A 13,587-nucleotide genomic window follows, 5' to 3' on the forward strand; every position below is an offset into this window, starting at 1 on the left:
TCCTTTTAACAGAAAAGGTACACAAATAAAAATATCTTTAAAAAAAAAAGGATCTTCGAAGACAAAAGCCATGTACCGTGCGCTGTGCTTGCTGCTGCTCCTTTGATTTTTCCAGTGAAATTTACTATATATGCGTATTTGGTCGGTCGATGATGTGTACCTTCCAGGAGAAGAACAAATTTGATCCTTCGATTCGAGGAGGTCTTGGCGCTTCTGTTATGAGCTGTCGTTCGGCTTTTGATAAGAATAATAAAACTACTTTCAATAGATCACTATATATGCACATACATAATATGAGGATGGATGATGCTCTATTGTGATGCAATAAAAGCAATAAAAGAAAATAAGCTGCACTTGCTCTGTTCTTTTGTTGTCATGGTCATGTCTTTTTGTCAGATATTTTTATATTGGGCTCGATATTTGGATATTTAATTTATAAACATATTTTATGCAGCAAAGATGAGTTTTCTTGGAATCTGCATTCGATTTTAAGAGAGAGAGAAAAAGATAAAATTACATCATTATCCTGAAGGATAATTTGTATTGTTCGTTGCGTTGTGTGTACGAGTATGTGGTAAAGATGTTCGATTAATTTAATATAAATAAGACATAAATTATAGTATGTATTTCGTAATTGACGGACAAGAACAGATATTACAACCCGTCATCAAAATTAAATTGGACAACAACAATTTGTGAGCAATAACGGATATTTTTAATGTTTACAAAATTATAGCTTTTGATTCATCGTTTATTGTTTACTCAGTTATATGTTAATAAATGTAAATTAAATTGAAATTGCACGCATTTTTATTGAATCTCTAGATAACTAGATTTCTTTCAATCTTATTCGGTATATAATCATAAACCAGAAAATTGGCTGAAAAACCAGCTACAGCTTCGATTTCAGCCTTGCGTTCGAGTCTTTGTAGCATTTCAAGTTCGTTGCGAATCTCAGCACTAATGTAGGTTCGTTGTAGGAGCTCATTTATTTTTATCTTATCTTTTCTGGTTTGAGCCATTGTTGGGATTGCAAGTGTTTCAATTTCAGATGGTTGGATTCCAATCCAACGAATCTGTGGGCAAGCCAATTGATCGGCACTAAAAGCCATTGCCTAAAATTAAATATACGTAGTTTATTATAACGCAGTTGATACAAAAAAAAATAAAACATTTCTTAACCTTTGATCCATAACGATATACAAGCATTATTTCTATGCCATAAGGATCTGCATCGACCAAGGCATAAATTGGCAAATGAAAATCATCCCAAATACGTTTGACCATCAATCGAGTTCCAAGATCAGGATAACCTTTTCCAGTTATTAAAATAATATCTGTATTCAAATTTGACAAAATGTTTTGAAGTAAACATTTTTGGAAAATTGTATCCTTCTCGACAATTAGAACAAATTTTGCCGAAGTCTCGAGAAATGTTATTGCTTGAATGTCATTGGGTATTAAAGTTGCTCGATCATTAAAATAGCAATCGATTATTGAATTATCAGACATGTGAATTTTTATAGCTCCACAAATAATGCCTTTGGATGACTGACGTATTCCTAGCTCCCATGGTGATGCATTTAGAATACTACAGACATCTTTGATAGCAGAATGGATGATAGTTTGATTGCCTACAAGTTCAGGGTCTTTGTAGTAGAGTTCTCTAAATGAAAACATTTATGTTTTAAACAATTAAGAATGGTAGTTCACTATGTCGTAGAAGACGTACCTTTCCGTGCATGTTAAACCAGTGATAAGAAGATGATACACTTCAGAAAGAACATACATAATCATAGCAAAGTGGTGTCTACTTCTGGCATTTTTTAGATTTACATTACGATATTTCAGCTCAGAAGGATCTTTCTGAGAAATCCTTGGAATAAACAAGCAAAAATAACATATAAAACACATTTTACTAATTCCTATGGAAAAACTTATAAATTTAAATTTCTTGGAGAAAAAAGTTGTAGCCTCGGTGCACCCTTGCCAATATTTATATAAATCTGGAGTTTGCAGCATTGGAGGCTTTTAAGAAAAAACCAGTGATTTCCACATGGCTGCTGGAACACAATGGTGACGGAGCCGGAGTCATAACCAGAATACCTGTCAAAATATTGAAAGTACGCAAATGCAAATGCACGAACACAACGCTACGGAACTGGAATCGGAGCAGCAGCCGGAGTCGGAAGAGTTGACTAACGTTTAACTTTGAAGTACGACACTTTTGACGTCTATCATTTTTAGCACATCAAATTTGATTTCGTGGTTTGTGTTTGTGCATTAAATTAATATTTTTCATTGCGGTTGTTAAATAAATAAAAAAAGGTTAAATTAAATCAAATAAACAGTTAAATTAATTCCAACAAAAGTTAAATTAAAAAATACAAAATGGATGAATCGGAAAAAATTATCCAAGCGGTCAGTGAAACGGACGTCCTTTGGAATTTGGAAAAAAGACACTACAAAAGCAATGTAATCAAAGCAAAGGAATGGGAAGCAATTGCCCAGCAGTTCAATATGCCAAGTGTGTTTTATGTGATGTTGTTTATTTTAATTTTTATAATGTATGTTTTGTTTTATTAGTGGAATTCATTAAAAAGTCGTACGGCGCATTGAGTGCGTACTTTCTGTTAACGTACGACTAGGTTTGACAGCCATTTCGACTCCGGCTCCGGCTGCAGCTCCGATTTTTGCAATGTTCCAGCAGTGACTCGACTATGTCACGCGAAAATGTGGACTGTTTAATAACAAAAGATGGAATCGAGTTTGCGATATGACGTCTTGATTTAGTAGGCAGGGTTTGAACCCAATATCTTTGGCATGACAGTCCAAAACGGTAACCATCACGCCACGGGTACTACACCCTACTTGGAAGTGATTTGTCCTGCGAAAATCAAGCAGGTGAAAACTGCAAGACACAAATGCGTCATCCCAAGTCAAAATGACATTGGTGTGTACTGTGTACCAGGGCTTAGAGTAGTGCCCATAGGGAAAAGCCGGCATACCGAAAATTAATATATTTTTTATTTTCATTTTGCTCAATAAATATTGAGAAGTTTATTTTCCCAAAAACTTTTTCTGTTGTATCTCAAGCAACTTTTATTTTTTTAACTGTTATTGTAATCTGTAATCCTCTTAATAGCCTCTAAGGTAAGTTAACATTTCAATAAACTTAGATCTTTCATATCGATAGTGGTTCCAACAAAATTTTTGATAAACTCTTCCTCTTCCTCAATGGCCAGGCCGACAGTAGAACTGTTGTATCAATAGGTCCAATGGTGCCCATGGTTCATCTTACCGAACCGTTTTGGAGAAAGTATGATAACTGCAGTTAAAATATTTAAAAGGCATTTGATAAAGTCTGACATCTTGTTCTCTTAACGAAAATGCGTTCTTTAGGTATCGACGAATCTTTTTGTTGTTGGATGAGAAATTTTCTTTCAAATAACTGATTTACTCAATTAAGTCACTAGAACATCGTCGTAAAATCTCGCCTCACCATTTTTTAACGTAATTTTAAAGAGCTATGTTGCAGTGAAATTGGCAGTTGCGTTCAACAATAAAACTCGAGCTTCAGGGTATATCCACAGCTTACGCTTTACAATTTGGAATAACTCCGGCCGTACTATGAAATACCGAAAGTCGTTCTTTAGCCTAGTGCATTTCATATTCACGTAATATGAAATGCACAAGAAATCTCTAGATTTCCCCGTCATTGCAATGTTACAGAATTCCTCCCTTTTTTTCTTAATGTAACAATATAAAAAAATATTCTTTTCATTACTTTTTTAAATTTGACGTCAAGTTGGGATCACCACAAGTTTGCAAATAAGTTTCCAACTTTACGGACCTCAATCCTAAGTAAACTGTTGTTTTCAGTTTCTTTTGGATAGAAAAATAATACTATACCGAACTTTTACAGAATCAAGAACAACATACTGAACATTTTGATAACAATAAAAATTAAAATTAACAAATGTTGAACAAATAAAATACTCACATTCCATTTGAAACCTCACTGTTTTCCCATTTAGCGCAATTCACTACCGAAATATTAGCAGTACCATTTTTCAACAAATCATCCAATAGCTTTATCATAATTTTCTCTGCATCAGCAATCAAATCAGCTTTGTTTCTGAATTTGCTCAAAACGGTGGCCTCTAGAGCAACTGCCTCCACAGCATCAGCATTTTGAACAGTTGAAACTTGTTCTTGCTGCTCCCGTTCGTCTTCACTTGAAGAACTCGAGGAAAACAAATCAGGTGAAACGCATCGTGGTGCTTCATTTTTCACAGATGGCGATGATGGCGATGTTGATAGAATTCCAAAAACTTTTAATCGAACTTCTTCTTGCATTGTACATTCTAAAGAACTTCTCAGCTTAGCCTTGAAAGTAGGTAAGTTGTGTTTTTGGAATAATTCGCTTTGGAAAGCTCTGATATTAGGATAGAAAATATTGCTGGGAATTGGTTGTTCAATAAAATTGCGTGCCTCTTTGTCTAAATCAGCTGAGAACACATTAAAATTAAAATTATCCTCTTCCTCTGAATTGAAGTTATCATCGAAAAGATTGTTATTATTTTTAACTGTCAATTCGGTTTTGAGAAAATCTTGAAAATCCTTAGAGTCTTTTGTAGATTCTTGGCTTGAGCAACCTGGTTTTTCAATTTTATCCATTTGCAGAAAGACTTTTAATTTACCAAAAAAAAAAATAAAACAAAATTATAAACTAGTCATCAAATTAAAATCATATACTAAAAAACATATACATATGTACATATTTATGTATATAATGGAATTACATACATATATGTACATACATATTAAAGATCCTTCAAAATTGAATATTTATTCACTGCTTTATGTTTATGGGTTCTTAAAGCAATTGAGATTTGTCGAAGAGTTTCTCTTTTAACGTTGCAATATAGGGAATTTTTATTGAGTAAGAATGGGCCCCGATATATTTCAATTAACACTTTTGCTAAACCCATATAGGGGTGGTTACGATTATACGATTTCGTTGTTGGTTCGGCAATGTTACCCAAATTATCACACGCATTCTATTCCCTAAGAATTGTGTTGTTATTTTGTTGCCTAGATATTTATTTTATTCTAAGGACGCGACGAGGACGGAAGTAGTTTAAATGAATTAATGTTCTTATTTTCATTTTCTTTAAGGGTTCCCTCTTCCTTTATTAAGGTTGTGTATGTACATGTATTTAAAGAAATGAATTTTATGTCTTCGAGTTCTATGTGTGTGTTTTTGTGGAATAGAAGTTTTGAAACTTAAAGCCGTATAATTGAAGTTTCAGACCTCTTTATTATTTCTTTATAATTTTCTTTGTTTCTTTTATTTTTATAAAGTGTGTAATAGCCTCACGTGCATTGTGAGTATGTACATTTTATATTTGTATACTTATTAAGGGGTTGTTGGTTTCTCGTTCTTTTTTTGTTAAATTAAATTAGTTAAATAACAATAAAACAATTCGAACGAGCGGAAGAAAAATCAACATCAAATTCTCTTTAAAACTTAAATAAAAAAGTAAATGTTGTAGCGTTTGTACATATATACTAAAAACATGTGTCAATTGTGATCCTTGTTCTCATGATGGGGTCTAGATTTTGTGTTGTGCCTTGTACCTTCCTATAAACTTACTATAATTGTGCCGGGTAACAAGTGACTTGGAAAAGAACAACTGCAAACAAAAGAAAGGCATGCGTTTTTTTTCAGAGAACAGAGCTTAGATTTTTAGATTTTGAATTTAGAATGAGTGCCAATTTATTTTGTTGGATGATTGTGGATGTTATGTACTCGTAGCATACATTTTTTAATGCTTAAAGAAAAGATTAAATGGAAATTTGTATCTTCATTTTTGTTAGTGGAGGAAGTTGTTGAGTATTTAATTTTTTATGTTTTGTTTGAGCATCCAGGATGGTATTGATTATCTGAATCGTTCGTAGTTTTCAATAAAAGACCAGCACGGTTTTTGTCTGATTGGTATAAACTTGTCTAATATTGAAGTTACACTTACAAAAATTTACTTATAACTGTTCTTGGCTCTCATTTATATATTGGTATAAACTGGACTTTAAAAACTAAAACCAAATCAATGTCAACTCCATTTAATCACCAAACTCTTCTTATTTGGGAAAAAACAGTAGTATTTAAAAAAAAAAACTGGCTTAACTAAACAAATTCTCCACGAGGAAATTCTAAAAGTAGTTTAAAGTCACTACCACGCGCCACAAAGTCTAATGTCTTTAGTTGTGTTATCTATAATTTGAAGGCATTTTCCATAAAAATAGCTAGTTGCATTTTCTCCTAAACAATTTTTAAATAATACTCCAACTTCCAGGAATGCCTTTCAGTTTACACTTTCATTTTCATATTCAATTCTGTGCTTCTCCCTTGAAATGATTCTTTTTACTTGCAACTTATAGGATCTAAAGGTTGGTTAAATTTAAAGGGAAGATGTTGAATGTGAACTACACCTAAACGTCGAGTTTTATTCTGATTGACTTGTATGACTTTCGGATGTTAAACATGTATAGCGAGGTTGAATCAATTGACGAGATCTTCTAGAGGTAGGGAAATTAATTTTGTCAAAACAGCATTGTGGTTGGTGTGTAAGCACCAATATATTAAAAACAATATTAAATTTACACTATCATATCTACAATTACAACATAATTCACAACCATATTTTGATGTTGGTATTAACAAAGTCTAAACCATAATCTTTTCCTACAATTCCGTTGATATGGTTGTCCCATGTTAGAGAGCGGTTAAAGTTAACGCCGAGATTTTTAGCAGTTTTTACATATACGATGGGGATTATTTAACAAAATCGAGGGAAAGTAAGAGATCAAGAATCTTTTTAAAAATCACTACGCATTTTTATTTTTTAGGGTTCAAAAAAAGACTATTGAAGTTAGATCAGTTTGAAATTTAGTCAAGGAATTCATTGATATAAGAGGCACTCTGCTCAATTATTCCAAGTGGACAACTGAAGTAAAGTTGTTAGTCGTCGGCATGCAGATGACAGACTTGGAAGCTCATTGACATAGATCCAGAATAGTAGAGGACCCAATATCAATTCTTAGGTATACCGGATGAACTAGGACAAACAGTCACCAGTTTGAACTGTTTGTTTCCTTATAGTCAAAAATTTAACTTATCCATACGTTTTTTACACAGAATGACATGGTTGACAGTGTCAAAAGCCTTTGAAAAATGGAGCAGGACTAAAAAAGTTACATCGTCCTTATTGCTTGTCTTATTTCTTCAGTCAAGCAAAGGAGTACTGTTGTGCAGCTGTACTTTTTCCAGAAGCCAGGTTATTTTGAAATCAGCAAAGAGTTTGCTGTGAGATAAGCGTTCATTTGTAATTCTCTAGACAAATGTGGTATAATTGAAATAGGCCTATATGCAGTTTCTGTAGCATTTTTAGAAAGTGATATGATTTTTGCTGTCTTCCAAAGGTCCGACAAAACTGCAGACATAAAAATAGTATAAAATGTGTATGTAATCTATGACAACAAAATTGGCAAACTAATTTTGAAAAATGTTGGGTTAATATTGCCCAGACCGACAGCACTTGCCTTTACAGAAAGCAGACCAACGTTACGCAGATTTCTTCACAGTTTACGTCCATTCAATGAAGAACTCAGTTGATTAGACAAAATCTGGGCTTTGGCTAAACGGATTTTAGCTGTGACTTTGTTTCGCACCAAACAAAACAAGTGTGACATTTGACATTTCTTAATTTGAACCATGAAAACATACTTCATCGAGCAACGCGTTAATTATTGAAACTTATTATAAAAATTAGAGTTAAAATCATAGAAGCAAAAATTTGAGCAAACCGGTTCTTTAGGAGATGCGAGAACACCAGCGCATGCTAGTACAGCTCGTACTACAGAAAATATTGCTGCTGCTGAAGAGCTCTCCACCTCGACTCGTCGTCAGCCCAACAATTGCACCTCTCGTCGTTAATCAAAATTATGCAGAGAGACTTGCATTTACACGTTTACAAGGTGCAATTGACTCAAGAATTAAAGCCTCTTGACCATTTCAAGCGTCGTCAATGGTCAGAATGGTGGCAAGAAATAGCAAGATTGGATGATTAATTTTTTAATTAAATCATATTCAGTTATGAGGCACATTGTAACGTCAGTGATGTCGTAATAAGCAGAATTGCCACTTTTGGATAGTCCAAAAGTGATCTTCGAAAAACTGATGCACCCACAAAGAGTGATTGTGGGCTGGCGGCATCATCGGGCCTTATTTTTTTTAGAATGCATCTGGTCATGCAGTTACTGTGAATGTTGTTCGTTATCGTGAGATGAAAACTTTTTATGGCCCGAATCGAAAGATATGTATGTGGACGATATGTGGTTTTGACAGAACGGTGTCACTTGCCAGATAGCTAACGAAACAATTGCTCAATAGCTGTGTTATTTTTCGTAGTGGCGATTGAAGGATGGGATAACTCGGCTCATTAACGGCATAGAACCTCAATAATGCCTCAAAGACATTGAAAATTTGGACCATCGTCCCATAGAACCTTAATAATGCCTCATGGACATTGAAAGTTAAGACCATCGGATGAAGGTGTGCAGCCGGGGTCAAAGCAGCCATTTGGCCGATATTTTGTTCCATACATAATTAACTGAGAACTAAGGTCTAGTGACTTACAACTCTCAACTATTTCCATGTGCGAGAACTTTTTAGATGGCATAGGCATCACGACACGGCTACCGCGCCATACCAATATTATCATAATAAAAGGAAATAACAATTACTTTTAATTTGTATTTTATTCAAAATCAACATCGGGCAATAATGCCCTAATCCTTTCTTGGTTCAAAAATCCCTTTCCCCTCAAACTTGTGGTTCTCCGAATTTGACGTCAAAAAAAATAGTCCTGAGGATATATGGGGCTCTTTTTGGGCTCGTAAGTGTAATTTAGGAAAATAAATATACACATCCTTATTTTAAATAAGTTTAGAACTTTTCATAATTATATTTAAATAAAAATGTAAAACAAACTGAGTATAACCAAACTTAAGTCTCGATCTCGAAACAAAACTTTGTACACCAAAAGCTTGTACATTTTTGAAATTTCTATGCATGTATTCTCAAAGTAATAACTTTAAACATCAAACACGAGTAATACTACATTAAAGGTGTAAAGTATGTACATATGTACTCTTACAATTTCAAATATCCCTTGAGAATGCTAATAGGCAAGGAGTTGAGTCGCAAATTGCAATATTTCACTGATTGCGCGACACTACAAAGAACGCTGAATGAAGTCATGGTAAAGAATGTCTATGCTGTCGTCGTATAACTTCAATGTTAAAATATTTTAATCCGGCAGTGGTGATTCTAATTGTCTATCGCGTGGCGGTGCTTGATGTACTGTAGTTTCTATCTATAAGTACAGCTTGAAGGAATTCAATATTATGTCATCCTCAACTAGAAACACATAAATTTTGGAATAAGGTGCGAATGAAATACTTAAACGCGTTGCACTCCTCGTTTAACATAACATATTGCAACTTAAAGATAGGAGCATATTTTTATATAAGATGTAGACATCGGTAAAGAAAGACGATCGACCGACCATCAATGGTACGACCGACGACGAGTATAGTTGGCTAAGAGCTGCTATCTAATTCTATAAAATCTCCCAAATGGGTCGTGACACTAATTTTATTATTTTTCTTCAAGCCACATTTTTGCGACTTGCATACCTTAACCTATACAATATCATAGCGAAAACTGGTAAAGTAATAATAATAAGACAAAAACCTCATTGAAGTCAGGCAACGATCATCGTAGCTTGTTGTTCCTCTCGTCGTCGTCGCCTAACACGCGCATTGATTTGTTCCCAATTTCGATTCTTCAATGCAAAATTATAGACGTTTCCAAGTAGGCTTTCATCTGCTTCGTCTTATTTGTCTACAACTTGAAGTTTTGTTGGTTTTATTTATTTTTCGAGCACTCCATTTGTGATGCCACCGATAAATTTGAATCTCACCGACCGTACGTACAAAAGCCGTTTTTCCGTCCAAAGATTGTGTGACTATATAGCTTCACTTATGGCCCACTATTCATGAAAAGGCATATGATTTTGTTGTATATTATTTTTCTTGGTTGATTTGATTTGAACCAACCTAGCAAAGAGCTGTACCACGAGGAAGACGATGACGATGACAGCCGCGGAACAAAAACTTGAAACGAAAGTACTTCTTTCGCATTTCTTATATCTAAAGCTTGGGACAAATTACGGGATTCTTTAGTTTTTTTTAGTAGGAAAAGGAATATTTATTAATTTTTGTTAAAAAGGGTACATAAAGCAAAATGATAATTTGGTTTAACACGATTTTAACATCTATTTACATTTAAATAAGCTGTAAATACTTAATGCTAATATTTCATTGCTAAACTAATATGACTTCTAAGATCCAAATGCAAAATACTCCATAATGTACCGTAAGACAGTCCTAGTGCGATACTTAAGCGATCCATTTAATTTGACAGATGTCGAATTCCAGCAAAATTCTTTTGAAACCGCAAAATGGATAACCTAGACATTTTCTTTCTCGGAAATCTCTTTGAATAATGGACTCGTCTTGGTATAGACCATGGCGTCGAGTTACTAGAATCAGGCATGAAGGATTGGAAATCTTTATGCATAATCTTGCTTGGAAAAATTAAACATTGCAAAATTTGCAGAGTCGGCTGAAGAAAGTGCGAGTCCCCTATTCCTTTATAAACAATTAAATTCCTACATGGGTGTGAACAATTGTTGTAACGATCGAGATCCTATCATTGCACTAGCCTTAATTTTCAAAACCAGATGGAATTGTTGCGTTTAAGCTACCAACCACAATGTTCCAACGACAACACTCACTGCACATTAGGCAATCGAAAAGAAACCGAAATTTTTTCCACGTGCACTGCACTTTGTGAGGAATTGACAAATAGTCCAAGAGTAATTCTTGTCATGAAAAGTGTTTTCTTAAATTAGCCGTTCGTAGACGGCTTAAAACTGTAGGTCCCCTCCATTCCCGACAACATTACTCGTCCACAGGAACATTCGAGAGCTGTAAGTCACTAGGCCTTGGTTCTCAACGGTCTATTGCGCCACCTAATTTATTTGTTTGTAATCAACTGAATAACTAACTTAACTTTACAACTGAGCGAAAGGTTTCCAATAAAGTAAATTTCTTCACAGCATTTTTTAATTCGCAAGACAAAATGTTCCCTTTTATTGTTTCACACAAGAATGCCGCACATTCAGCCTTTTAAAACTTCTTGACAGTTTTATTCGGCTTTCAGATTGCTACTAACCTAAACGTGATCATGCAACGCATCAGTCATCACATCATTCACTTTATTATTCATTTTTTGTCTGTCTAAATGGCATCTTGCGTGTTTCGCTTACTTTTTATAGTTCAGAACGTTTATGACATTTTTCGAAATCAGATCCAAATTTTATTTGAAAATCTCCAATAAATAGCTGTCAATTGGGATGTCAGTTTCGTATCAAATGTCACCATCATATACGGGCGTCTAGTATATACGAGTACCTAGTTGTGCCCCTTTAGCAAAGATGTATAATAGTTGTTCTTGTTATTGTCTTTTTCAATTGTTTTTAGGATGCAGCTTTCGCTCAGAATATGATGATCACAGTATTTGCGGCATGACATTAAATAAAATAAAATAAAATAAAACAAAAATAAATGCAAAAACAACAAGAGTATAAGTTTCAAAGTACTCATATAGATATGTAAATATTAATGTACAGGTATATTGCAAATGAAGTCCTTTTTCAGCTGCTTTATAACGTCTCTTTGGCGACATGAGTCTCACGAGCATCAACTTTTCCTTTTAATAATTTGTATTCCAAGTAAATTTGATCATCATCATGTTGTAAAAACAAAACATTACAAACAAAAAGGTCAATATGTCATCATTACGGAGACCTCACTCCTGGATTGATGCCACTGATATGCATCAAATGTTTGTCTTAATTTTTAAGAAACAATAACAACAACAAAAAACTAAACAAAACAGATTTGCGGGTTTTCAGGTTTATGGCGTGGAGTGTCAACTTGTGGCAGGCAAAAATCTAAGGTATACGAAACATACCTACGTACAGTGCGAATAGAATAATTTAGATACTTAAAATTACAACAGTCATTACCAGACGCATCCTGTGGTGAGGAATGGTGTCAATATACAGTATGACCATTTTACCTACCACCTGCCCTCATATAGCATGGCATAGATAGACTCAAACTCGTGCCACACCGCAAGAACAGAACGCAGCAACAGTCGACCACCATCATAAATAGTAAAGAAATATAAATTATTTTGAAAGATAAAGTCGCAATACTACAGAGAAGTCTACAGAGATAAACTAGTTATGTGGACTGGCATCATCTTTTTCTAGAAAAATAAAATATATACATCTAGACACAAAACCTTTAAGGAAGGGTTCATAACTCGATATTGAACGAAACGCAATCTTGAAGAGTTTAGTCTAAGTAAAAAACTCCACCCGGCTAATATACAATGTACATCTAGTGACACGCTCTTCTTCTATCCCAAGGCTTCGTTGTCCTGAGTGCAGCTAAAACAGCAGCAGGCTCCTAATAGATCATTGTTCTTGAGGGGCATACTATTCGTTCGCACAGAAACAGAGAGAGATATACAGATGCTTCCTATCAATGACCAAATTGTCATTAACTCACCTCTAGCTGCTTGATGCTGCATTATAGGGACAAGAAGAGCAAATTAGGGGAAATAAAAAGAGAAAATTTGCATTGGTATCAGTTTCCTTGCAAAACAATCATCATTCAATTTTGTATTTAATATAGAAAGATGATGATTGACAGTTTAGACATTTTTTTGGGATTTTTCGTTTGAAATTTTTGGTGTTTATTATGGATTTTAGTGTTTATATAGGATAGATAATTATAATTGACACTACTTGTCAGTTGAGTAGGTTTGGAAGGAGGCGTTTTGTCTTGAAATTGATGTAAGCCAATCAATCTTTTAAAAGTGTCGCCTTGTCTATACATAAGCAAAAAATCAATCCTCCATGGGAGAGAAGTCATTTTACAATTTGCAATAGCTGGAGTCACTAAAATGTACAACTGAAATGAATATGCATTTTTTCTTGCTTTTTGGACTTCAGTTGTGAAATATAATATAATATTGCTTCTTATAGCTTATACATGTATTCTCAAATAAATGACGTCTGTTAATTGTACTCGAATGAGATAAGGTAATTTACACCAATATTTCAACATTCACCTGTGATTCCGTTCTTAGAAGCTCTAGTTTTTTAGAAGAAATTGAGAGAATTTTGAAGATTTTTCGACCAATATTTGGATCAACTTTCAACTGCATTTTGATAATAAAGTTTTATCATTTGCACGTGCTGCTCGACGCTGCCATGATGACTTGTCTTTACTGTCTGATTAAAATTAGATATTTTGTAGGAAAATAAAAGAAACAACATGGCTGTCACGAGCTGTCAAAATCAACCCGTATTTACTGGTAAA

At 34.1% G+C, this 13,587-nt stretch overlaps 1 protein-coding gene across 1 annotated transcript; it reads right to left on the bottom strand.

The window, feature by feature from the left end:
* Nucleotides 1-821: 821 nt before the first annotated feature.
* LOC129948146 (meiotic recombination protein W68) lies at nucleotides 822-12,793 on the bottom strand. Its single transcript, XM_056059011.1, has 5 exons — nucleotides 12,772-12,793; nucleotides 4,004-4,691; nucleotides 1,733-1,876; nucleotides 1,183-1,666; nucleotides 822-1,115 (listed from the first exon to the last, which is right to left on the bottom strand). The coding sequence occupies exons 1-5, from the start codon at nucleotides 12,791-12,793 to the stop codon at nucleotides 822-824; spliced, it is 1,632 nt and encodes a 543-aa protein (XP_055914986.1).
* Nucleotides 12,794-13,587: the final 794 nt, after the last annotated feature.

Source organism: Eupeodes corollae, chromosome 1, assembly GCF_945859685.1.
Source record: "Eupeodes corollae chromosome 1, idEupCoro1.1, whole genome shotgun sequence".
In the NCBI taxonomy this organism is placed as follows: Eukaryota; Metazoa; Arthropoda; class Insecta; order Diptera; family Syrphidae; genus Eupeodes; species Eupeodes corollae.

Bases quoted from the DNA above. Each gene is read 5' to 3' on its own strand.
- LOC129948146 (XM_056059011.1), bottom strand. From the start codon at position 12,793: ATGCAGCATCAAGCAGCTAGAG. The intron at 1,667-1,732 runs GTACGTCTTCTA...GTTTTCATTTAG, and splicing joins GGTTTAACATGCACGGAAAG to AGAACTCTACTACAAAGACC. The intron at 1,116-1,182 runs GTTAAGAAATGT...ATTTAATTTTAG, and splicing joins TATATCGTTATGGATCAAAG to GCAATGGCTTTTAGTGCCGA.